Source organism: Symphalangus syndactylus, chromosome 13 (genome assembly GCF_028878055.3).
Source record: "Symphalangus syndactylus isolate Jambi chromosome 13, NHGRI_mSymSyn1-v2.1_pri, whole genome shotgun sequence".
NCBI lineage: Eukaryota > Metazoa > Chordata > Mammalia > Primates > Hylobatidae > Symphalangus > Symphalangus syndactylus.
Genome location: NC_072435.2, coordinates 113,764,549 through 113,791,026, shown reverse-complemented (window position 1 = coordinate 113,791,026; position 26,478 = coordinate 113,764,549). Strand labels below are relative to the sequence as shown.

General features: G+C 47.8%; 2 protein-coding genes and 1 long non-coding RNA gene across 10 annotated transcripts in view; 2 read left to right on the top strand and 1 right to left on the bottom strand.

The window, feature by feature from the left end:
- VSIG10 (V-set and immunoglobulin domain containing 10) overlaps positions 1–24,405 on the top strand; it is a 43,921-nt gene extending 19,516 nt beyond the window's left edge. For 2 of the 8 annotated variants that reach the window (XM_063614560.1, XM_063614561.1), the window contains exons 3-10: positions 4,450–4,727; positions 7,281–7,541; positions 11,226–11,387; positions 13,413–13,706; positions 15,742–15,852; positions 16,144–16,159; positions 18,948–19,159; positions 21,311–24,403. In XM_063614560.1, coding sequence (XP_063470630.1) covers positions 4,580–4,727; positions 7,281–7,541; positions 11,226–11,387; positions 13,413–13,706; positions 15,742–15,852; positions 16,144–16,159; positions 18,948–19,159; positions 21,311–21,495 — 1,389 coding nt within the window. In that variant the 5' untranslated portion in view covers positions 4,450–4,579 and the 3' untranslated portion in view covers positions 21,496–24,403. The other 6 variants (XM_063614557.1, XM_063614556.1, XM_063614558.1 and 3 more) reach the window with 6 other exon arrangements.
- LOC129459206 (uncharacterized) lies at positions 9,286–14,624 on the bottom strand. Its single transcript, XR_008649948.2, has 3 exons — positions 14,245–14,624; positions 11,246–11,385; positions 9,286–10,321 (listed from the first exon to the last, which is right to left on the bottom strand). It is a non-coding gene; the product is annotated as an uncharacterized lncRNA (long non-coding RNA).
- Positions 24,406–25,385: 980 nt separating the features above from the next.
- Positions 25,386–26,478, top strand: part of WSB2 (WD repeat and SOCS box containing 2) — a 29,737-nt gene continuing 28,644 nt past the window's right edge. Inside the window, exon 1 of the mRNA XM_055235591.2 lies at positions 25,386–25,403. The gene's annotated coding sequence lies outside the window, so the exon portion shown is untranslated. The remainder of the gene's footprint in view (positions 25,404–26,478) is intronic.

The window sequence follows — 26,478 nt, the reverse complement described above, 5'->3', positions numbered from 1 at the left end:
GGCCACACAGCTGTTTATTCCATCAATTGACCCATCCCTGCTACCTCCAAATTGGAGTGGGTATGATATTGGAACAGCCATGTGTTTACCTGCAGACAGGCTGGTCAGATAGGGAAGGTGTCACAGCCCTTCCCATATCCTGGTACACTTTTTTTTTTGAGACGTGGTTTCACTTGGTCACCCCCACTGGCCTGATCTCGGCTCATGGCAGCCTCCGCCTCCCGGGTTCAAGCTATTCTCCTGCCTCAGCCTCCCAAGTAGCTGGGATTACAGGCACCCACTACCACGCCTGAATAATTTTTGTGTTTTTAGTAGAGACAGGGTTTTGTTTTGCCATATTGCCCAGGGTGGTTTTGAACTCCTGACCTCAAGTGATCTGCCTGCCTCAGCCTCCCAAAGTGCTGGGATTACAGAGGTGAGCCACTGTGCCTAGCTGACCCTGTGCTTTTTTTTTTTTTTTTTTGAGACAAAGTTTCGCTCTAGTTGCCCAGGCTGGAGTGCAATGGTGCATTCTGAGCTCACTGCAACCTCTGCCTCCCGGGTTCAAGCGATTCTCCTGCCTCGCCTCCCAAGTAGCTGGTATTACATGCATGTGCCATCACGCCTGGCTAATTGTTTGTATTTTTAGAAAAGACAGGGTTTCACCATGTTGGCCAGGCTGGTCTCGAACTCCTGACCACAGGTAATCCACACGCCTTGGGCTCCCAAAGTGCTGGGATTACAGGCGTGAGCCATTGTGCCTGGGCCCGACTTTTTTTTTTTTTGAGACGAAGTCTTGCTCTGTTGCCCAGGAGTGGCGTGATCTTGGCTCACTGCAACCTCTGCCTCCCGAGTTCAAATGATTCTCCTGCCTCAGCCTCCCAAGTAGCTGGGACTACAGGTGTGCGCCACCACACCTGGCTGATTTTTGTATTTTTAGTAGAGACGGTTTCACCATTTTGGCCAGGCTGGTCTTGAACTCCTGACCTCAGGTGATCCGCCCACCTCGGCCTCCCAAAGTGCTGGGATTACGGGCGTGAGCCATCGTGCCCAGCCAACTTTGTGTTTTTCTTTTTTTTAAAAGATGTTGTCTCTTACGTATGCATTTGAGGAGCTGAGATATCGAGAGATAGATCAGCCCATGAAAGATCCCAGTCAGATTTCATGACACACAGTGCCAGGCTCTCCCTGTGTCTGTTTTTCTCAGGCCAAGCAAGTGTTTAGGGAACAATGGAACCAGCTAGCACGTGAGCAATGAGGAAGCTGGTCTGTGTTGACCTCCAAGAGGCTTAGGATTCAGTTGGGTTTGGGGGATGGGAAGCTCCTCTCTAGCCAGTGATGTGGCCTTCACTCCAAACTTCCAAAAAAGGGAATCTCAGGAAAGATCCATGTTTCCTGGCTGATGGGCCTGTCTGATATGGACCCACCAGCAGCGCTTTGTCTGGGTTGGTGGTGGTGTTGCTATGCCTTCTCACAGTGTAGGCTCCTAGGGAAAAGGAATGTTGGGTACACCGAAGAAAACTTGTTTGTGCCTGGTCAGAAGGTGGGGTGATTCTTGCCCAAGGATTGATTAATTTGGGTCTTGCCAAGCTTATCTGTTTTTGTTTGTTTGTTCGAGACGGAGTCTCAATCTGTTGCCCAGGCTGGAGTGCAGTGGCGTGATCTCGGCTCACTGCAAGCTCTGCCTCCCAGGTACATGCCATTCTCCTGCCTCAGTCTCCAGGGTAGCTGGGACTACAGGTGCCTGCCACCACGCCCAGCTAATTTTTTGTATTTTTAGTAGAGATGGGGTTTCACCGTGTTAGCCAGGATGGTCTTGATCTCCTGACCTTGTTCAAGTGATTCTCTTGCTTCAGCCTCCTGAGTAGCTGGGATTACAGGCATGCTCTACCACACCCAGCTAATTTTTGTATTTTTAGTAGAGATGGGGTTTCACCATGTTGGCCAGGCTGGTCTTGAACTCCTGACCTCAAGTGGTCCACCCACCTCGGCCTCCCAAAGCGCTGGGATTACAGGATGAGCCACCATGCCTGGCCTGCCAAGCTTATCTGTAGCAGAGATTGGTGCTTATAGGAGCCTGCAGATCGCTGGGATGGGCTCTTTGCGTGGCAATCACTAGGGAGATCAAGATAAAGTGGGTTGTTGATTTTGCCTATAAAGGTAATACCACAGTCTGTAAGTTTTCCCACAGACCTCATCCCATTGGAGAAGTACACATTAACTGATTAGCACAGACTGTGTGGTGCATTCTAAAGTCACTTTCGAATAAAATTGCTGTTCTGAAGAGTAAATAGCTGAAGATAAGTTAACTTTTCCTGTTAGCAAGGAATTCAAGATACTGAGATGTAAATGAACCTTTTGTAGCTCTTGACTGGCCAACCTATATTTGTGGTGGGTAAGGAAATAAGTGAATTCTGATGTCAAAGAGGACAGCAAAGAACAGGAAGGCAGCAGCTGTAGATTGTTCTAGAACAGGATTCGGCAAAGCTTTTCCTTTTCTTTTTTTTCTTCAGATAGGGAGGGTCTCATTGTGTCACCCAGGCTGGAGTGTACTGGCACAATCACAGCTCACTGCAACCTCCGCCTCCTGGGCTGAAGTGATCCTCCCACCTCAGCCTCCCAAATAGCTGGGACTACCTACCTGCACCACCACGCCTGGCAAATTCTTTTTTTTTTTTTTTTTTTTGAGACAGAGTCTCGCTCTGTCGCCCAGGCTGGAGTGCAGTGGCGCGATCTCGGCTCACTGCAAGCTCCGCCTCCCAGGTTCACGCCATTCTCCTGCCTCAGCCTCCTGAGTAGCTGGGACTACAGGCGCCCGCCACTGCGCCCGGCTAATTTTTTGTATTTTTAGTAGAGACGGGGTTTCACCGTGGTCTCGATCTCCTGACCTCGTGATCCGCCCGCCTCGGCCTCCCAAAGTGCTGGGATTACAGGCTTGAGCCACCGCGCCCGGCGCCTGGCAAATTCTTTGGTGGTTTTTGAGATGGGGTTTTGCCATGTTGCCCAGGCTAGTCTCAAACTCCTGGGCTCATGTGATCATCTGCCTCATCTTCCCAAAATGCTAGGATTGCAGGCATGAGCCACCATGCCTGGCCAGCAAAACTTTAATAAAATTTTTTGGCCAGGTGTGGTGGCTCACACTTGTAATCCCAGCACTTTGGGAGGCCAAGGTGAGTGGATCATTTGAACCTGGGAGTTCAAGACCAGCCTGGGCAACGTGGCGAAATCCCGTCTCTACTAAAAATACAAAAATTAGCTGGGTATGGTGGAATACACCTGTAGTCCCAGTTGCTGGGGGGGCCTGGGACTATAGGCACGTGATACCACACCTGGCTTTTTATTTATTTATTTATTTAGAGATGAAGTCTTGCTCTGTTGCCCAGGCTGGAGTGTAGTGGTGTGATCTTGGCTCACTGCAACCTCTGCCTCCCAGGTTCAAGCAATCCTGCCTCAGCCTCCCGAGTAGCTGGGATTACAGATGTGTGCCACCACTCAACTAATTTTGGTAATTTTTGTAGAGATACGATTTAGTCATGTTGGCCAGGCTGGTCTTGAACTCCTGACCTCAAGTGATTTGCCTGTCTTGGCCTCCCAAAGTGCTAGGAATTCAGGAATGAGCCACCGTGCCGGCCTTAATTTTTAAATTTTTGTAGAGATTGGGTCTAGCTATGTTTCCTAGGTTGGTCTGGAACTCCTGGCCTCAAGTGATCCTCCTACCTCAGCCCCCAGAATGCTAGGATCACAGGCATGAGCTACTGTGCCTAGCCCTTGCAGTGTTTTTTTTTTTGAGACGGAGTCTTGCTCTGTTGTTTAGGCTGGAGTGCAGTGGCGCAATATCGGCTCCCTGTAACATCCACCTCCCAGGTTCAAGCGATTCTCCTGCCTCAGCCTTCCCAGTAGCTGGGATTACAGGCATGCGCGACCACGCCCAGCTGATTTTTGTATTTTTAGTAGAGACAGGGTTTTGTCATGTTTGCCAGGCCGGTCTTGAACTCCTGACTTCAAGTGGTCCACCTGCCTTGGCCTCCTAAAGTGCTGGGAATTCAGGCATGAGCCACCGCACTGGCCCTAATTTTTAATTTTTTTGTAGAAATGGGGTCTCACTGTGTTTCCCAGGTTGGTCTGGAACTCCTGGCCTCAAGTGATCCTCCTACCTCAGCTTCCCAAAGTGCTAGGATTACAGGCATGAGCTACTGTGCCTAGCCCTTACAGTTTTTTGTTTTTTAAAGGAGCAATGTATACTTTTGCTGTTCTGTAAAGATTTATCCCCCTAATAAAATCTCACATAGTCACCCAGGATTAAATGAAATAATGTATCAGGGCACTTGGCATAGCATTTGTCACGTAGTATTAGATAGATACCATACTCTTCATTGGCTATTTCCTGTTCATTTATATATTAGAGTTGGTAAGGCAATCGAATGAGCTCTTACATAATTAGTGCCATCCTATTCCCCCTGTCATTCCCAGGCGGCCCCTATCAGATTGAGGTCCACATCGTGGCCACCGGCACACTCCCCAACGGCACCCTCTACGCAGCCAGGGGCTCCCACGTGGACTTCAGCTGCAACAGCAGCTCCAGGCCACCACCCATGGTTGAATGGTGGTTCCAGGCCCTGAATTCCAGCAGCGAGTCCTTTGGCCACAACCTGACAGTCAACTCTTTCTCACTGTTACTAATGTCGCCAAACCTCCAAGGGAACTACACCTGTTTGGCCATGAATCTGCTCAGCAAGAGACATCGAAAGGTGACCACCGAGCTCCTGGTCTACTGTGCGTAAGCAGCACTCCTCTGCCCCACTTCTTCCCCTTAACCCTTTATGAACTTATCAACTGCACGTCTGTGCCTCTCCCATTAGTCTTTTTTTTTTTTTTTTGAGGTGGAGTTTCGCTCTTCTTGCCCAGGCTGGAGTGCAAAGGTGCAATCTCACCTCACCACAATCTCCACCTCATGGGTTCAAGCGATTCTCCTGCCTCAGTCTCCCGAGTAGCTGGGATTACAGGCATGGGCCACCACACCCGGCTAATTTTGTATTTTTAGTAGAGACGGGGTTTCTCCATGTTGGTCAGGCTGGTCTCGAACTCCCGACCTCAGGTGATCCTCCCGCCTTGGCCTCCCATAGTGCTGGGATTACAGGCGTGAGCCACTGCTCCCGGCCTCCCATTTGTCTTTAAGGGGGTGCCTGCTGCATGATTCTTCTGAACATGTATCTGTGGCTCCCTCAATACACATACCCGGGGCTGCTGCACTCAGGGAGGGAATCATCCCTTCTAGAAGCTTACTGCTATGCAGGGGTGCAAGAGAGTGCTTGGGAGCCACGGAAGGACACTAATGCATTCTTTTTTTTTCTTTCCCCTAAATTGAGGTGAAAGTATGTAGGATTAACCATTTAACAATGTACAATTGAATGGGCTCAATGGCTCACGCCTGTAATCCTAGCTACTTAGGCTGAGGCAGGAGAGTCACTTGAACTTGGGACGCAGAGGTTGCAGTGAGCCAAGATTGCACCACTGCACTTCAGCCTGGGCGACAGGCGGAGACTCCGTCTCAAAAAAAGTAAAAATAAAAATGTATAATTCAGTGGCGTTCAGTGCATTTATGCAACCATCACCTGTATCAGGTTCCAAAACATTTTCTTTTTCTTTTTCTTTTGAGACCGAGTCTCGCTCTGTCACCCAGGCTAGAGTGCAGTGGTGCGATCTCTGTTCACTGCAGCCTCCATCTTCCAGGTTCAAGCAACTCAGTTCTCCCACCTCAGCCTCCAGAGTAGCTGGACCACAGGCAGGTACCACCATGTCTGACTAACTTTTCTATTTTTAGTAGAGACAGGGTCTCCCCACGTTGCCCAGGCTAGTCTCAAACTCCTGAGCTCAAGTGATCTGCTCACCTCAGCCTCCTAAAGTACTGGGATTACAGGCGTGAGCCACCATGGCTGGCCCTCCAAAACATTTTTGTCATCCCAGATAACCATTTTGTCATCCCAAATAACCCTGTACCCAATAAGCAGTCACCCTCATTCCGTCTTTTCCCCAGACCTGGACAACCCCCAGTCCGCATTCTGTCCCTGTGGGTTTGCCTGTTCTGGACACTTCATATGAATGGATCATACAATGTGGGGCTTTTTGTGTCTGGCTTCTTTCACCTGGCTTCATGTTTTTGAGGTTCATCTATATTGAGGCATGTATCAGTAATCCATTCCTTTTAATGGCTGAATAATAGTCCATTCCTTGCATGGATGGACCACAATTTATTTGTTCATCTATCCATCTATATACATTCTTTTTGTGGATCCAGTGTGGCTGTCACAGGCACCGGGCCCTGTAGCGCTGTTATGAACAAGTAGTCCGTGAATCTTTATCTCGGGAGTGGGGAAACACCAACCAAACACTCCCATACACAAATATCTTGGACGAAAACCCCTGTAGAAATGCAGAGTGGGGCTGGGCGTGGTGGCTCACATCTATAATCTCAGCACTTTGGGAGGCCAAGGCAGGTGGATCATCTGAGGCCAGCAGTTCAGACCATCCTGGGCAACATGGCAAAACCCTGTTTCTATTAAAAAAAAAAGAAAAAATAAATAAGAAATGCAAAAGCGAGGCTGGGCATGGTAGCTCACGTCTGTAATCTCAGCACTTTCGGAGGCTGAGGCGCGTGGATCACCTGAGGCCAGGAGTTCCAGACCATCCTGGCCAACATGGCAAAACTCTGTCTCTATTTCAAAAAAAAAGAAAAGAAAAGAAAAGAAAAGAAAAAATAAGTAAGAAATGCAAAAGTGAGGCCAGATGCGGTGGCTCACGCCTGTAATGCCAACACTTTGGAAGGCTGAGGCGGGTGGATCACCTGAGTCAGGAGTTCAAGAGCAGCCTGACCAACATGGCAAAACCTTGTCTCTACTAAAAATACAAAAATTAGTGGGGTGTGGTGGCGCATGCCTGTAATCCCAGCTACTTGGGAGGCTGAGGCAGGAGAATTGCTTGAACCTGGGAGGTCGAGGTTGCAGTGAGCCAAGATTGTGCCACTGCACTCCAGCCTGGGCAAAAAGAGCGAAACTCCTTCTCAAAAACAAAAAAAAAAAAAGAAAAAAGAAAAAGAAATGAGACCCAGGTCCCCAGAAATTTAACACCCAACAGAGGAAGCCTGACTGTTGTCACACATGAATTTATGCTAGGAGCTATTAGACGCTAACACTAACTGGGGTTGATGCCTCTCTGAGACCCTGGTTCTCCCATCCTTAGAGCCAGCCCAGTGGCTGATCCTAGAGTCTGTGATTCAGCCCATGCTCTCCTCTGGTGTTTTGCAGACCCCCCTCCATCAGCTCCCCAGTGCTGGGCACAGATGGCATCAGGATCATTCATGCTGCAGCTTACCTGTCGCTGGGATGGGGGATATCCTGACCCTGACTTCCTGTGGATAGAAGAGCCAGGAGGTGTAATCGTGGGGAAGTCAAAGCTGGGGGTGGAAATGCTGAGCGAGTCCCAGCTGTCGGATGGCAAGAAGTTCAAGTGTGTTACGAACCACATAGTCGGGCCAGAGTCGGGCGCCAGCTGCGTGGTGCAGATCAGTGAGTCTGTTTTGCTTTGTCTTGGGGTTGGAGTTCCCCTGCCTTCCTTTATCCTAGGAGAAGCATTTGAGAGTTCTTCTGAGGAAGAAATCCCTGGATGTCAGAGTGGACTGAGTTCCTTCCCTTCCTTTCTTTTTCTTTATGTTTCATTTTTTTCAAATTTTAGAGATGCTTAGTTCAAGCTTCTTCATTCTAGTCCAAGCTATTGTCTACTTGACAAATACTAGTTGAGCACCTGCTATGTGCCGGGTACAGTTTCTAAGTGCTGAGGATGGAGCAGTGAACAAGACAGATGAGGTTCATCATCTTTTGTGTCTGTCCATTTACTGTTGCTGTAAAGGAATACCTGAGGCTGGGTAGTTTATAAAGAAAAAATTTTTTTTATTATTTTTTGAGGCAGAGTCTCACTCTGTTGCCCACACTGGAGTGCAGTGGCACAATCTTGGCTCACTGCAACCTCTGCCTCCCAAGTTCAAGCGATTCTCCTGCCTCAGCCTCTTGAGTAGCTGGGACTAGAGGCATGCACCATCATGCCCACCTAATTTTTGTATTTTTAGTAGAAATGGGGTTTCACCATGTTGGCCAGCCTGGTCTCGAACTGACCTCAAGTGATCTACCTGCCTCGGCCTCCTAAAGTGCTGGGATTATAGGTGTGAGCCACTGCACCTAGCCGAAAATTAGTTTATTTGCTCATAGTTCTGTAGGCTGTGCAAGAAACATGGCACTAGCATCTGCTTGGCTTCTGGTGAGAGCATCAGGCTGCTTCTGCTCATGACAGAAGGTAAAGGGGAGCCAGCTTATGCAGAGATCCATAGTGAGAGAGGAAGCAAGAGAGAGAAGGGAGGTGCCAGGCTCTTTTTAACAACAAGCAGTGGCTGGGTGTGGTAGCTCACACCTGTAATCTCAGCACTTTGGGAGGCCGAGGCGGGTGGATCACTTGAGGTCAGGAGTCTGAGACCAGCCTGGCCAACATGATGAAACCCCATCTCTACTAAAAATACAAAAATGTGTTGGGCATGGTGGCGCATGCCTGTAGTCCCAGCTACTTGGGAGGCTGAGGCAGGAGAATCACTTGAAACCGGGAAGTGGAGGTTGCAGTGAGCCGAGATTGTGCCACTGCACTCCAGCCTGGGTGACAGAGTGAGATGCCATCTCAAAAAATAAAAAACAAAAAAAAAACCAGCGCTAATATTAGGTTGGTGCAAAAGTAATTGTGGTTTTGCCATTGAAAGTTAGGACAGGCCGGGGGTGATGGCTCATGCCTGTAATCCCAGCATTTTGGGAGGCCGAGGCGGGTGGATCACAAGGCCAGGAGATCGAGACCATCCTGGCTAACATGGTAAAACCCCGTCTCTACTAAAAATACAAAAAAAATTAGCTGGGCGTGGTGGTGGGCACCTGTAGTCCCAGCTACTTGAGAGGCTGAGGCAGAAGAACTGCGTGAACCCAGGAGGTGGAGCTTGCAGTAAGCCGAGATTGTACCACTGCACTCCAGCCTGGGCGATGGAGCAAGACTCCATCTCAAAAAAAGGAAATAATGACAAAAATCGTAATTACTTTTGCAGTAAGCTAATAGAATGAGAATTCACTTACCCAAACACCTTCCATTAGGCCTTACCTCCAACACTGAGGATCAAATTTAAACATGAGATTTGGGGAGGGGACAAACATTCAAACTATAGCATCTTGTTATGTAACAAATTACTCTCAAACATAGTGGCTTAAAACAAGAATAACCATTTATTTTCTAACGATTCCTGTGGGTCAGGAATTCAGAGAGGGCACAGTGGGCATTGGGAATGGTTTGTCTTGGCTCTATATGTCTGGGGTGTCAGCCAGAAGAATTGAAGGTTGCAGGGCTGAAATCATCTGAAAGATCTACTTTTGAAGTCCTCACTCCCATGCCTGGCAACTATTTCTTCTCCATGTGGGATTCTCCATAAAGCTGCTTGAGTGTCCTTCCAACATGGCGGATGGCTTCCCTCAGAGCAAATGATCCAAGACGGAGTGAGTCAAGTTGATGCTATCCTTTCTACGACCTAGCCTCAGGAGTTACATGGGATCCCTTCTGCCACACTCTGTGTCTTAGGAATAAGTCCAGCCCACATTGAAGAGGACTGGGGAAGAATTGGGCACCACTTTTTGAAGGGCGGAGTGTCAGAGAATGTCTGTACGTTTTTTTTTTTTTTTTTTTTTTTTGAGACAGAGTCTTGCTCTGTCGCCCAGGCTGGAGTGCAGTGGCGCAGTCTCGGCTCACTGCAAGCTCCGCCTCCCGGGTTCACACCATTCTCCTGCCTCAGCCTCTCCGAGTAGCTGGGACTACAGGCGCCTGCCACTACGCCCGGCTAATTTTTTGTATTTTTTAGTAGAGACAGGGTTTCACCGTGGTCTCGATCTCCTGACCTCGTGATCCGCCCGCCTCGGCCTCCCAAAGTGCTGGGATTACAAGCGTGAGCCACCGTGCCCGGCCATGTCTGTACATATTAAAACCACAACGATTCCTCTTTCACAGAGTTTATATCCTGGGTGGCATGGGGGTAGAAGGAAGACAGAAAGTACAAAAACAAGTAAGATAGGTCCAGATATGATAATAATTATGAGGATAATAAAATGGTATGTATAAAAGGGAGGCCTTTATAAGAAGAGGGGCACTTTTCCTAGGGTGGCAGGGAGGTCTCCTTGAGGTGGTAATAATCTATTCTTAGAATAAGAAGGAGCTGGCTAGGTGAAGATCCGTGGGCTGAGTGTTCCTGGCAGAGGCAACAGCAAACGCAGAGGCCCTGAGGTGGAAACAAACTTGGCGTTTGAGGACCCGAGAGAAGACCAGTGTGGCTGGGACGTCGTGTGTAAAATAGTGATAAAGCTGGATGGAGGTTGGGGGTTCAGTTTTGTCCCCAGTAGATATGTTCAAGTCCAAACCCTAATACCTGTGGATATGACTTTATTCGGAAAGAGTCTTTGCAGATGGAATCAAGTTAAGATAAGGTCATACTGGATTAGAGTAGGCTGTAATCCAATGACTGGTGTCTTTCTTTGTAAGACGGGAGAAGGCTGGGCGTGGTGGCTCACGCCTGTAATCCCAGCACTTTGGGAGTCAGAGGCGGGAGGATAGCTTGAGGCTAGGAATTCGAGACCAGCCTGGGCAACACAGACCTTGTTTCTACAAAAAATAAAAAATAAGGTAGCTGGGCATGGTGGTATGCACCTATAATCCCAGCTACTGGGGAGGCTGATGTGAGAGTATCACTTGCACCTAGGAGGTTGAGGTTGCAGTGAGCGGATATTGTGCCACTGCACTCCAGGCCTGGGTGACAGAGTGAAACTCTGTCTCAAAAAAAAAAAAAAGGGGGGGAGGGGGAGTTAAGAGAGATCAGAAGCGCCAGGATCAGTCAGGCGTGGTAGCTCATGACTGTAATCTCAGCACTTTGGGAGGCCAAGGACGGGCAGATTGCTTGGGCCCAGGAGTTTGAGACCAGCCTGGGCAACACAGCGAAACCCCATGATATGGTTTGGCTGTGTGTCCCCACCCAAATCTCATGTTGAATTGTAACGCCCAATGTTGGTGGAGGGACCTGGTGGGAGGTAATTGGATCTTGGGAGTGGATTTCACACAAACACTAACAATAGGTGATGAGTGAAAAAAAAAGGGTCCATGCATAATTTTCATGATATCCATCACCACAGATAAACAAAAATGTCCTCACATTCAAAGCCATCCTGGGACGAATTTGGCCCACAGGCTGCAGGTTGGACAAGCTTGCTCTAGAGCGTCCAGAAGAAACCAGCTCTGCCAACACCTTGATGTTAACCTTGTAAGATCATTCCAGACTCTTGGCCTCCAGAACTGTAAGAGAATAAATGTGCTTTAAGCCACTAAGTTTGTCACAATCGATTACATCAGCAATTGGAAACAAATACAGCTGCCCTCTTGTCCCCTTGAAATCCTTGTCAGATATGTGTCCATTTTTATACGATCAGTACAGTTTTTATGTGTGGAAGTGTATAGCATAGAAGGAAGGCTTGTGGATACAGTAACCAGTTTATTATCCTGGTTTGCCCAGAACTCTCCTGGTTTTAGGACTGAAAACTCCTCATCCTGGGAATACTCCACGTCCTGGGCAGACTGGAACAGTTGATCACTCTGAATCCTAGCCTCATTGCCTATTTAGTTCTGTAGCATTGAGCAAATTACTTAACTTTCTCTGTGCCTCAGTTTCCTTATCTGCAAAATGGGCATAATAACAGGGTTGCCATGAGAGTGAATTGGGTTAATATGCGTAACAGTGCCTTGCCCACAGTAAATGCTTAGTAATCTTAGGCTTATTATGATGTAAGATGAGGTGTGGTGCAGAAATTTCTGGAGTTGGCCAGGCACGGTGGCTCATGCCTGTAATCCCAGCACTTTGGGAGGCCAAGGTGGACGGATCATTTGAGGTCAGGAGTTCAAGACCAGCCTGACCAACATGGTGAAACCCTGTTTCTACTAAAAGTACAAAAATTAGCCAGGCATGGTGGTGGGCAACTGTAATCCCAGCTACTTGGGAGGCTGAGGCACTAGAATCACTTGAACCTGGGAGGCAGAGGTTGCAGTGAGCCAAGATCACAGCACTACACTCCAGCCTGGGCAACAGAGCGAGACCTTGTCTCAAAAAAAAAAAAAAAAAGAAATTTCTGGAGTTGCTTCATTAGGAAGGAAATGTAGTGTTCCTGCCTTATCCACGAGGGATTATGTTCCAAGATCCCCAGTGGATGCCTGAAACCGTGGGTAGCACTGAACCCTATATATATATATACTATGCTTTTTCCTATACATAAATGCTTATGATAAGGTTAATTTATACATTAGGCACAATAAGAGATTAACAATAGTAACTAATAAAAAATAGACAAGTATAACTATACTGTCATAAAAGGTATGTGAATGTGATCTTTCAAAATATCTACTCAGCCTTCTTGTGATGAAGAAAGGCTCATGCAGATGGTGTGAGATTTCATCACACGACTCAGAACAGTGTGCAGTTTAAAACTTAGGAAATTGTGAATATAGTGAATATACTTAAAAGTACTGCAAGAAAATAAAAAATAAAAAATTTATGAATTGGCTGGGCACGGTGGCTCACGCCTGTAATCCTAGCACTTTGGGAGGCTGAGGCAAGCGGATCACCTGAGGTCAGGAGTTAGAGAATAGCCTGGCCAATATGGTGAAACCCTGTCTCTACTAAAAATACAAAAATTAGGCAGGCGTGGTGGCTCACGCCTGTAATCCCAGCTACTTGGGAGGCTGAGGCAGGAGAATCTCTTGAATTCGGGAGGCGGAGATTGCAGTGAGCTGAGATTGCACCACTGTACTCCAGTCTGGGTGACAAAGTGAGACTCCATCTCAAAAAAAAAATTGTTCATTTCTGAAATTTTCCATTTAATATTTTTGGACTGTAGTCGACCGTGGTAACTGAAACCTCAGAAAGTGAAATCACAGATAAAGGGGACTGGGGCCAGATGTGGTGGCTCACGCCTGTAATCCCAGCACTTTGGGAGACTGAGATGGGCAGATCACCTGAGGTTGGGAGTTTGAGACCAGCCTGGGCAACATGGTGAAACCCTGTCTCTACTAAAAATACAAAAATTAGCCAGGTGTGGTGGCGCATGCCTGTAATCCCAGCTCGGGAGGCTGAGGCAGGAGAATTGCTTGAACCCGGGAGGGAGGCAGAGGTTGCAGTGAGCTGAGATTGCGCCACTGCACTCCAGCCTGGGCAACAGAGCAAAACCTCCATCTCAAAAAAAAAAAAAAGGCTACCATAGTTTTCTTGCAGATCTCAGGTCGTGACTTGAATCTCTTTAAACATTTGTCTTTGTTTACCTTCTGATCACCAGGGGGTCCCTCCCTTCTCTCTGAGCCCATGAAGACTTGCTTCGTTGGGGGCAATGTGACACTTACATGCCAGGTGTCTGGGGCCTACCCCCCTGCCAAGATCCTGTGGCTGAGGAACCTTACCCAGCCCAAGGTGGTCATGCAGCCCAGCAGCCGCCATCTCATTACCCAGGATGGCCAGAACTCCACCCTCACCATCCACAACTGCTCCCAGGACCTGGATGAGGGCTACTACGTCTGCCGAGCTGACAGCGCTGTAGGGGTGAGGGAGGTGGAAATCTGGCTGAGTGTGAGAGGTGAGTGGTGGAACTGGGCCTGAAGGAGGAGGGTTCAGAGCTTCAGAGCACCCAGCATCAGCATGAGGACAGCCTGGTGCCTCCCTACACGTGGGTCACTGCCAGCTGGGAGAAGGCATGTCTGCTTGCTTATGACTTGACAAGGTGGCTGGAAGAAATTATTATCCAACCCTAAACTCACTAGTATTTGCATAGATAGCAAAAATTACATACTATCTATACACACCAATGAATAGATATCTAGTGTATGTCAGTTGTAAAGCATAACAGCAAAATGAACCCCTAAGAAACGATCATCCCACCGAGGATACAGAATAGTACCAACATGCATTAGGTTACTTGTATGTCTCAGGGCCAGATCTGGAAACAACGATAGGGCTGGGCACGGTGGCTCACGCCTGTAATCCCAGCACTTTGGGAGGCCGAGGCGGGTGGATCACTTGAGGCCAGGAGTTTGAGACCAGCCTGGCCAGTATGGTGAAACCCCATCTTTACTAAAAATACAAAATTACTTGGGAAGCTGAGATGGGCAGATTACCTGAGGTTGGCAGTTTGAGACCATTAGCTGGGCATGGTGGCAGTTGCCTGTAATCCCAGCTACTCGGAAGGCTGAGGCAGAATCGCTTGAATCTGGGAGGCGAAGGTTGCAGTGAGCCGAGATCACGCCACTGCACTTCCGCTTGGGCGACAGAGCGGGAATCCACCTCAAAAAGAAGAAAATAGCAATAGAACTTTAAAAACAGGATGCCTGCTTAAATTTGAGTTTAGAAAAATAAATACTATATATGTTTATACTTCTTTTTATTTTATTTTTTATACAGATGAGGTCACACTGTGCTGACCAGGTTGGTCTTGAACTCCTGGCCTCAAGTGATCCTCCCATCTCAGCCTCCCAAAGTGTTGAGATTGCAAGCATGAGCCACCACACCTGGCCTCTTTCTTTCTTCCCTTCCCTTCTCCCTTTCCCTTTCTCTTCTCCCTTTTCCCTTTCCTATCTTCCTTCTTTTCTTTCCCTCCCCTCCCCTCCTCTTTCTTTCTTTTTTTTTTTTGAGACGGAGTCTTGCTCGGTCACCCAGGCTGGAGTGCGGTGGTGTGATCTCGGCTCACTGCAAGCTCTGCCTCCCAGGTTCATGCCATTCTCCTGCCTCAGTCTCCTGAGTAGCTGGGACTGCAGGCACCCGCCACCATGCCCGGCTAATTTTTTGTATTTTTAGTAGAGATGGGGTTTCACTGTGTTAGCCAGGATGGTCTTGACCTCCTGACCTTGTGATCCACCCGCCTCGGCCTCCCAAAGTGCTGGGATTACAGGCATGAGCCACCGCGCCTGGCCCTCTTTCTTTTTTTGAGATGGAATTTCGCTCTTGTTGCCCAGGCTGGAGTGCAATGGCGCGATCTTGGCTCACCGCAATCCCCGCCTCCCGGGTTCAAGCGATTCTCCTGCCTCAGCCTCCCAAGTAGCTGGGATTACAGACATGCACCACCACGCCTGACTAATTTTGTATTTTTAGTAGAGACGGGGTTTTACCATGTTGGTCAGGCTGGTCTCGATCTCCCGACTTCAGGTGATCTGCCTGCCTCAGCCTCCCAAAGTGCTGGGATTACAGGCGTGAGCCACCGCACCCAGGCTCTAGTACCAATTCTTAAATAGTGCTTCCTTTGCTCAATACCCTGTCATATATCAAGTATATTTATGTGTGGACCCCTTCCTGGATTCTTTGATCACTTTGTTTATCATGGCATTGATAATTCTCACACTCTTACTTACCATGGCCTTAGAAATAGTCTCAATGTTTGGTAGACAGAGAGATTTTAACTTTCCATTGTTTGTTCACATCCCCTGCTCCATCTGATCCCCACAAACTCTCTGAGGTTGGGTGACAAAATATTTATCTGGCATTACAGACAGGTCATAAGCCTTACCCAAGGTCAGGAATCAAGATAAGACAAGAACTGGATCCACGCAGAGAAAGGGAGGTATTGTTCTAATTGCACACATATCTGATGGAAGAATCAATGGTGTGATTTGTCTTTACAGAACCTTTAAATATCGGGGGGATTGTGGGAACCATTGTGAGCCTCCTTCTGCTGGGACTGGCCATTACCTCAGGGCTTCTGTTGTATTACAGCCCTGTGTTCTGCTGGAAAGGTAAGGGCTCCCTGGGTCCTTTAGCTTCTCTTCCAGGCTTTTGAAAAGGTACGGGGTGGGGAAGGATGGCCCCTGTCATGCTCCCACCTGAAGTTCTGTTCTCTGGGCTTCTTTGCTGGGTCAAGATATACAGTAATAAGTCACCTAAGTACCATCCCGGGACACCCTATCACCTGTCATATTGAGTCAGTTTTCTTATTTGTTCTCCTAGTAAATGTTAGCCCGATTAAGAACCTGTGAGGTTGAAGCGGATGTTACTGGATATTAATGGTTTTTCCTTTCTCTCTTCAGTAGGAAACACTTTCAGGTGAGTGTTCCCTAGAATCAAACCAAACACCCATTCCCACATCTGTCTTCACTTCTGTTTTGTTCCCTTCCTTTCATAAGAACAACAATAGCAACTACCATTGAGGACCTACGATGTGCTAGACACTGGTGTAGGGGTTTCATCAGGTATTCTTATAAACCCTTTCATCATCTCCTTAGGGTGGTGGTGACATCTCCATTTTCCAGATAAGGGGATGGAGGCTCAGTGAAGTAATTTCTGCAAGCTCATTCCGGAAGAAAGCAGCAGTGCATTCCTTGAGGTCCAGGTCTAATCAATTCCAAAGTCTGTGTTCTTTTACAACACCAAACCTCAGGGCTGGACACATTGCAGGTCGATCATTGAGACAGAAAGACAATGTGTACATTTTGAGCCAGTCATTCATGCATTTGTTTTATTTAATTTTCTAAAAAGAGCTAAAAGAAATAATCAGTCATGGTCTTACAGTTTTTTTTTTCTTCTTTTTTTTTTTTTTTTTGAGACAGAATCTCTCTCTCTTGCTCAGGCTGGAGTGCAGTGGCGCGATCTCAGCTCACTGCAATCCCTACCTCCCAGGTTGAGGCCATTCTCCTGCCTCAGCCTTCCGAGTAGCTGGGATTACAGGTGCGCACCACCACGCCTGGCTAATTTTTGTATTTTTAGTAGAGACAGGGTTTCACCATGTTGGCCAGGCTAGTCTCGAACTCCTGGCCTCAAGTGATCTGCCCGCCTCAGCCTCCCAAAGTGCTGGGATTACAGGCATGAGCCACTGCACCCAGCCAGTTTTACAGTGTTTTGGAAGACTACTATGAGCATGCCCAGAACCCCCTCTCAAAAGGAAACCCCAGTAGGGGTGAAGGAACCAAATGGAACTTGTGTATTTCATTTCCTAAGGAGATTCTGGGTGGGAGCAGAGTACTGTTCTCTATGATCCTATGGAAAAACAGTTCTTTACCTATTCAAAATGACAGGATATTACTGATCTGGGACCATCTTTCGTAGCAAAACATTACCTTTACTGCCCTGAATTGGAGGGCCATTCTCTCAGTAAGTCTGTCATTCCCTGGGCTTATTTCTCACCGGAGGCATCAGTGTGGTATAGTAGGAAAAGGTATTGAGACCATTGGACCTGGGTTCAAATGACAGCTGTGCCATTCCCAAGCCCTGTACCCATAGAAAATCCCTGACCCTTTCTGAGCCTTAATCTCCTGATTTGTTTCACCAGGGGGCTTGTGAAGATTAAATGACAATGTAACACAGCTCCTCGGGCAGGTGACTGACCTGTGGTGTTCATTCTTTCTTCCTTAAGAAATGCATAGTCCAGGCCGGGTGCAGTGGCTCACGCCTTAATCCTAGCACTCTGGGAGGCTGAGGTAGGCAGATCACCTTGGGTCAGGATTTTGAGACCAGCCTGACCAACATGGAGAAACCCTGGCTCTACTAAAAATACAAAATTAGACGGGGGTCGTGGCGCACATCTGTAATCCCAGCTACTCAAGAGGCGGAGGCAGGAAAATTGCTTGAACCCAGGGGGGCGGAGGTTGCAGTGAGCCGAGATCGCGCCACTGTACTCCGGCCTGGGCAACAAGAGTGAAACTGTCTGAAAAAAAAAAAAAAAAAAGTTTGACTGTTTGGCCGGGTGCGGTGACTTATGCCTGTAATCCCAGCACTTTGGGAGGCTGAGGCGGGTGGATCACCTGAGGTTGGGAGTTCGAGACCAGCCTGACCAACATGGAGAAACCCCACCTCTACTAAAAATGCAAAAAAATTAGCTGGACGTGGTAGACGTGGTGGCGCATGCCTGTAATCCCAGCTACTTGGGAGGTTGAAGCAGGAGAATCGCTTGAACCTGGGAGGCGGAGGTTGCAGTGAGCCAAGATTGTGCCATTGCACTCCAGCCTGGGCAGCAAGAATGAAACTCTGTCTCAAAAAAAAGAGAAAAAAAAAAACCAAAAAGAAGAAATGCATAGTCCAGACTGGGGACGGTGGCTCATGCTTATAATCCCAGCACTCTGGGAAGCCGAAGTGGGTGGATCACTTGAGGCCAGGCATTCGAGACCAGCCTGGCCAACATGCTGAAACCACGTCTCTACTAAAAATACAAAAATTAGCCAGATGTGGTGGTGCATGCCTATAGTCCCAGCTACTTGGGTGGCTGAGGCAGGAGAATTGCTTGCGCCCAGGAGGTGGAGGTTGCAGTGAGCCAAGATCACGCCACTGCGCTCCAGCCTGGGCAATAGAGCAAGACTCCATCTCGAAAAAGAAAAAAAAAAAGAGAAGAAAAAGAAATGCATAGTCTGAAATGCAAAGTCTGGCTGGGTAGGCAGCGCTAGTGAGCTGCTGGTAAATAACCTACAGGGTGGACCCTAAATGCAATTCGTTCAGGTCGTTAGTGGGAGGGAGAGGACTTTACCTTTACCTGGGTCTTCCAAAATGAGGAGAGGGAGAGATTTTGGTAAGTAGAGCAGAATGAGGGCATTTCAGAAAAGGAAAAACATTTGTCTACCTGCTGTAAGGGGACATTAAATGGTAGATGCCTGGGACAACATGGTCACCTGCCCAAGGAGCAGGGGAGTAATAAACCCAGCATGAGATACCATCATCTGAAGCAATTTGGCAGCATCTCTGCGGTTACCATACCATCATCTCATTACTTCACCAAGCTGCGTGCATGAGGAATTTTCCATATTACGAATGGGGTTGCAAATAATCTAGTGTTTCCTATTCAGTGAGGGCTGAAGTTGGGAAAAATAAGAAATCTTCTTGATTATTTTTCCCCTTTGGAAATTAGGGGACAAAACATGGATGATGTCATGGTTTTGGTGGATTCAGAAGAGGAAGAGGAGGAGGAGCAGGAAGATGCTGCAGTAGAGGAAGAGGAGGGAGCACATGAGAGAGAAGAGTTGCCAAAAGAAATACCTAAGCAGGACCACATTCACAGAGTGACCGCCTTGGTAAATGGGAACATAGAACAGATGGGAAATGGATTCCAGGATCTACAAGGTAAGCTCTTTTTCCTTTAACAAACAAACAGAAAACAAACAAAAAAAGGCGCGTTGGCTCACGCCTGTCATCCCAGCACTTTGGGAGGCCAAGGTGGGAAGATCACTTGAGCCCAGAAGTTCGAGACTAGCCTGGGCAACATGGTGAGACTCTGTCTCTACAAAAAAAAAAAAAAAAAAAAAAAAAAAAGAATGAAAAATTAGCTGGGCATGGTGGCGTGCACCTGTGATCCCAGCTACTTGGGAGGCTGAGGATCGCTTGAGTGTAGGATGTCCAGGCTGCAGTGAGCTATGATCACGCCACTGCACTCCAGTCTGGGCAGCAGTAGGAAATCTGTCTCAAAAAAAAAAAAAAAAAAGCCCACAAACCTCTGAACTGCTGCAGTGAGCTTCCCAGCAGGAAATCTCTAAGGGGTGAGTTTGGTTTTTTAAAAGGCTGGGGAAGATAGCTAAACTTTAGTCTAGAACCTGAGACTACTGTCAACTACCAGCATGAAAATCAAATTGACAAACACTTATCAAGGTCCTGGTCTAGGGTAGGCACAATATGGGCATTGTGGGAGAATAGAAAAGAGTGACTGGTAGTGTCTGCATGCAGGAAGCTTTACAAGACCAGTTCAGGCCAGGTGCGGTGGCTCATGCCTATAATCCCAGCATTTTGGGAGGCTGAGGCAGGTGGATCATTTGAGGTCAGGGGTTTGAGACCAGCCTGGCCAACATGGTGAGACCCCCATCTCTACTAAAAATACAAAAATTAGCTGGGCCTGGTAGGTGCCTGTAATCCCAGCTACTTGGGAGGCCGAGGCAGGAGAATCACTTGAACCTGGGAGACGGAGGCTGCAGTGAGCCGAGATCGTGCCACTGCACTTCAGCCTGGGTGACAGAGTGAGACTCTGTCTCAAAAAAAAAAAAAAAAAAAAAGACCAGTTTAGGGGAACAAACTAAAACCCACAGGGGAAATGGAAACAGGAGCAAGATTGAACCAACATTTTGAGAGAGCAGTAGAGGAGCTGTTGCAGGAAGATATTTGATTAATTGCCTGATAGACAGCATATTTAAAAATTATAGGTGCAGTTGCTCATGCCTGTAATCCCAGCACTTTGGGAAGCCAAAGTGGGCGGATCGCTGGAGCTCAGGAGTTTGAGACCAGCCTTGGGAACATGGCAAAACGTGTCTCTACTAAGAATACAAAAAATTAGCTGGGTATGGTGGCATGTACCTGTAGCCCCAGCTACTTGGGAGGCTAAGGTGGGAGAATCACCTGAGCCTGGGAAATCGAGGCTGCAGTGAGCTGAGATCGTGCCACTGCACCAAAAATTACAGGACCTCAGAGAAAGATAAGAGCCTGGAGAGGTGCGCTGGTTAGGGGAAGCTTTGTGGAAGAGGTGGACGTGAAGCAAGGTGTTAGGACGGCTGAGTTGGAATAAGCAGAAAGGAGAGAGGGTGTTTCAGGTGAGGGGAGGGGTGTGAGCCGAGGACATGAAGGGTGGCTGGTATCAAGCACGCCTAGAGGTTTTGAATGTAGAAAACAGGTGAAAAGGGGAAAACACACCCTACCTTCTTCTCCACGAGATCCCATTCTGTGGCTCACCAGGAAAGGACTAGAAATCACTGAGTTGACGACTGATAGTGGAAATAGAATCACACTCTGACTACAAAGCATTGGGTTATTTCCCCCCTGTGCAGATGACAGCAGTGAGGAGCAAAGTGACATTGTTCAAGAAGAAGACAGGCCAGTCTGAAGAAGAGGATGGTCCATGGTTGTCTTGCTCCAAAAGCTTGGAAAGCTACATTGAAGACGAGCTCTTCATTCAGCTTTGACTCAACCTGCACCCCTGGCGGGGACTTGCACTAACAACATTTGGGTCTCAGCAAAAAACAAAACCAAGCACACACATCTTTCCTTCCATGTATTGAAAAACATTGGTTTGATTTGCTCTAGTTTTCCCAATGATGTTTAAAAGCTTTGAGAAGGAAAGCTGCTTTGGTGTCTGAGGTGCCACTTCTGCTGTGAATCCTGGCTTTATCCAGGTTGATCTACTGTGATAGATGCTGATTTAGAGGGAGCAGAGGTCAGGGAAGCACTGGGTCTTGGTGCCTTTTGCCACTTTTTTTTTTTTTTTTTGAGACGGAGTCTCCCTCTATTGCGCAGGCTGGAGTGCAATGGCACAATCTCGGCTCACCACAACTTCTGCCTCCCGGGTTCAAGCGATTCTCCTGCCTCAGCCACGCCACCTTGTTTCAAATATCAGCTCCTTGGAACAGGTGAAGTTCCAGGTACCAATGTCAATCAGAGGAAGGCAGTTTGGTTCAGGCTTTGGAGTTAGAAACACCTGAAGTTGAATCTGGGCTCTGTTGCTTCCTTCTTTCATGGGCTAGAGCACGACTCTTTACCTCTCTCTTGGCCTCAATTTCCTCACCTGTAAAATAGATGAGGCAATCGCTCACTTATTGTTGTCTCGTTCTGAAAGCTTGGAAAGCTACATTGAAGATGAGCTCTTCATTCAGCTTTGATTTCACCTGTACCCCTAGTGGGGGCTTGCACTGGCAACATTTGGGTCTCAGCAAAAAAACCAAGCACACACCTTTCCTTCCATTTATTGAAAAACATCTTTGTAAGATCCATTCATTGAAAAACATAATCCATTTATTGAAAAATATCTTTGTAAGATCACCTGCTAAGTATGAAAATCTGACTTGAATTTGTACTCTTTAATGTTGCGTATCTGCTCTAGTGGGCAGGACCTAGGGCTTAAAGGGGGACTTCCTTTCTCCAATTCTAAGAACTGGGACTCTAAAATGAGAAGCTGGTTGTCTGAAGTAACCCTGCAGGTGTGGTTGGGGAAGGTCTGTTTTCTTGGATGAAGGAACTAAACTAAGCATATCAGAGCACTGTCTTAACCAGTTTTACTTCCCTGGAGATAGAATTCTTTTAAAAAGAGTTAGGGAGCTGGTAATAGGAAGTGCCTTTCATTATAACTACATTTTGCAGAGCTTCATATTTATACACAAGCTTCCTAGGTGATACACTATTAGCTTGCAGACTTTCCTATGCTTCATTTCTCCTGTTGCTTTCAAAGAAGGCAGGAGACACGTTTAATAACAGAGTATCTGGTGATAAGAATTGCTTGGGCAAACCAGCTCATCTGGACTGTTTCTCAGTCTTGGAAATGGGAAGAGGAAAACTTGTTTCCTTCCTGCTTCTTAAGGATATTCTGAGGGTACGCTGATCAATAACACTAAATTTGGAATGAAAATACCATGTGATGAGTTTAGCCTGCTGATGCTTCCAGTAGATCCTTGTATAGTTTCAAGATTTGAGTTTTCTGATTTCATATAAATTTCTTAAAGTCAAGGACCTTATAAGGGTGCAATGGATGTGTGCTAAATATGAAAAACTGACTTGAATTTGCACTCTTTAATGTTGCGTATCTGCTCTAGTGGGCAGGACCTAGGGCTTAAAGGGGAACTTCCTTTCTCCAATTCTAGGAACTGGGACTAGAGAAGCTGGTTGTCTGAAGTAACCCTGCAGGTGTGGTTGGGTAAGGTCTGTTTTCTTGGATGAAGGGATTAAACTAAGCAAATCGCTAGAAGTATGCCCTGTCCTCTGCTCAGAACATTGGGGAGCTCAAGAGTGGGCTGCAATGTGCACCCCTCAGGAATAGCTGTGAATTGCAGTTCTACTGGCTTTTTGCTTTTTGTCTTTTGCTGCAAGGTACCCCACGTACTTAACCATTCTCAACAGTGTAAATCAGGGTCATTTTAGAATGAGATACTCAGCTTGCTTCTAAAGTCACTGAATTACTGAGTGAGTCTCTCCTTTCGAGTCTTCGGCAACCAAATTCCAGAATTGAAGAATCTACTACTCAGAGGCAACAAGATTAAAAGAAAACACAAAAACTGTTGAGGTGAAAAAAAACCCTAGCTAGGAACACAGAGAATGTTTAGTAGGATCACTGGGATATTTTCCACAACTTCCTCTTCTCTTGCACACACATCTGTTGATAGGAAATATTTGAGGGTTTTTCCACTACCAAATGGGAGCTTCATGGTCCTGGTGCCAAACACTATAAATCTTTGACCAGCTGAGCTGTGACTGCCATCACACATCTGAGTCCTGTGTGCACATTAATATCCTGGGTCAGGTAAAATCCAGGTCTTCAAGTTTTAAGGATATTTTGAAGAATTCGGGCTTCTTTAAGATGATCCATGCCCAGATCCACAAGCTTGTTGACAGTGGATTACAGTTTGTGTGGCAAAGTCCAAGTTGTTACACTGTGCTTTAAAAAAAATCTTATCTCTCAGGCTGGAGTGCAGTGGTGCGATCTCGGCTCACTGCAAGCTCCGCCTCCCGGGTTCACGCCATTCTCCTGCCTCAGCCTCTCCGAGTAGCTGGGACTACAGGCGCCCACCACCACGCCCGGCTAATATTTTTTGTATTTTTAGTAGAGACAGGGTTTCACCGTGGTCTCGATCTCCTGATCTCGTGATCCCCCCCGCCTCGGCCTCCCAAAGTGCTGGGATTACAAGCGTGAGCCACCACGCCCAGCCCTGCATGTATTGTTAACTTAGAGACCATGAGATCTATTTATCAGGACCAGGAAGATAAACACTTCAGGTCCATTGCAACTGACTTTTTTCTTGTTTTTCTCAAAACCTGGTGGACCCTGGGAAGGGGGCCTCCACAATTCTGTGGCTTTGATATTAGCTCCAATTCTCACAAGCACATACAAGCCCCATAATTGCCGCAGGAAAACACAAGATGGAAAATTGCAATAACCCATGCACTGAGACTTAGAAAATCATCCTTACTAGGTAAAATGTACTATGACGCAGTAAGTGCCACCTGATATTTCTCACGTTGGGACTGGCCAGGAACTGCTGCAAAGAAAAATAAGCAGCTCCTTCTCCATTATTTACATTTTAAGATGTGGTGGGGGGAGGTTGGGAGAAATTAGTTCTGAGGTTATCATATGCATTTTTTAAAAGATAATGGAATAAAGCTATTTTTAAGTAAGTGCTTTTGTGATCTTGATTGAGACCTGATTAGTAAATTGAAAGACTTGGAAAAACGAACTTGCCAAAAAAATTTTTTTTACTGGCTTTTTAAAAATTGATAACAATATTCTTCTCCTCACCTCAGCCCCGCTTCTTTTTTTTTTTTTTCTCTCGAGACGGAGTCTTGCTCTATTGCCCAGGCTGGAGTGCAATGGCAAGATCTCAGCTCACTGTAACCTCCGCCTCCTGGGTTCAAGTGATTCTCCTGCCTCAGTCTCCCGAGTAGCTGGGTTTACAGTTGCCTGCCACCACGCCCAGCTAATTTTTGTATTTTTAATAGAGGTTGGGTTTGGCCATATCGGCCAGGCTGGTCTCAAACTCCTGACCTCAGGTGATCTGCCCGCCTTGGCCTCCCAAAGTGCTGGGATTACAGGCATGAGCCATTGCGCCCTGTGCCCTTGCCCTTTTATTCTTTTCCATGACGTGTACATAAAAATGAGGCCTGTGAGATTCCAGGAATCGAAGGTATTTGGGAGACAAAAAAACGGAGACTCAGAAAATTAGAGAAGAGAAAAACGGGAGGGGGGAGGCTGGACAATAAAACGGGGGTCCTCAGGAGGCAGGAAATTAGCGATTAAATGGGAGCAGAGGTGGAGGAGGCCAACACTGGTGCCAGAGATAAAAGTGGAGGCCCAGAAAAAAGGGGTGCGCTGGGCCGTTTTTAAAATTGGGAAACATAAAAAATACCCAGTGGAAAATGAAGGGTGAGAACGGGGCATGCTAAAGTTAAAATGGGCGGCGAGAAAGGGACAGGCAGCCCGCGGAAAAAGGGGAGACTGAGAAACTGGCAGGTTAAAAAAAAAACCGGCTAAGCGGGGTGAACAGGATTGTAACCCAGGAGGCCAAACGGGACACAGGAAGGTCGTACCCAGGGCTCATAAAACAGGGGCCTGGGTAAAAAACCCAAAACATTAAAACGGAGAGACCATGGTGAAAAAGAACACGGGAACCTCAGTTACCGTAGAAAACATAGGTTGCCTTAGAAAGCAAAGAAGTTTAAAATGGAACCACTGCGATCCGGAGCTCTGGGACCAGTGACCAGGAAATGGAGAGGGCACTTGGAGGGAAGTGAAGAAAGGCGGGGAGAAAGGAACGAGAGGCGGGAGAGTGACTTGAATGAAGCTGACCCCAAGAACCGCGGGAAGAGCTTGGGCCCAAAGCAGGAAAGGGAAGCGCTCGAGTTGGGGGTAAGGGGAGGCATTTTGGGGACAATGAGCTGAGCTCAGTAAGAAATCCCCAAGCCATTGACCCTACTGGGGACCGGACAACTAAGAAATGGGGTCGTTCAGGCATGAAAAGCCTCCATGATGACTCCTGCCCTGGCCCTGGAATGTTAGCAAGGGGGCGTCTGACCCAAGCGAGCCATTTCTTGAGGCTATACAGGTAGACAGGGAGAGCAGGTTTCTCAGGGGGACGGGGACAGGCGAGGCTGTCGCAGTAGGTAGTTAAGGGGACAGTCTTCTTCCGAATCGCTCCTGCCCCGTTTTTTATCTCGTTCCCACCCCCACTCCGGTTTTCACCCTGCCCTCCTCTCCCCACCGCCCCATTTTCTCCTCACTTCCCTCTCCCATTACCGGAGCCATTGAATAGCCCCCCTCGTTTTGCCCTAGCCTTGACCCTCGCCGCACCTCTCAATTCTTACGTCCTCCCCAACCCCCAGCACCCGGTTATTACACCTTCCTTCCACCCCCTCCCCATTTTCCCCTAAGCCCATCTCTCCCCCAGGTTTCTTCTCGGCCAGTGTTCCCTCCACCCTATTTCTCCCGCCCCTATTTTTACTCGTTCCCCCCTCATCGGGCTTTGCATAGCTCCATTTTCACCTGCCCTTCCCCTCGACTTCGCTTCAGCCCCTTTGGTTCCCCTTCCCCCCACCGCCCTCAGTCCTACTCTCTCCGTTTTCCCCGGATCGCCGCTTCCCCCGCTTGGTTTTTCCCTCGGCCCGGCTCTACCCACTCTCCAACACCCCCTTTTCCCCTGAGCCGGCTTCCCCTGCTCCGGTTTCTATCGCTCCCCTTTCCCTGGTTTCCCTCAGCCCTATCCACCTCCCTCCTTTCCCCGTTTCTATCCGGCGCTAGTTCCCCTCACGACCCCGCACAACCCCTGGGTTTTATCCCCTTCGCGCCCCACCCAGTTTCCGCTCAGCTCCCCCCACCCCTGCCCCATTTTTATTTGGTTCGCGCGTCTTCCCCGCCCCCGCTTCCCATCAGCAACCCCTCGGCTTTTATCCCGTCAGCGTACCGCCCCCCCGATTTTCCATCTTTT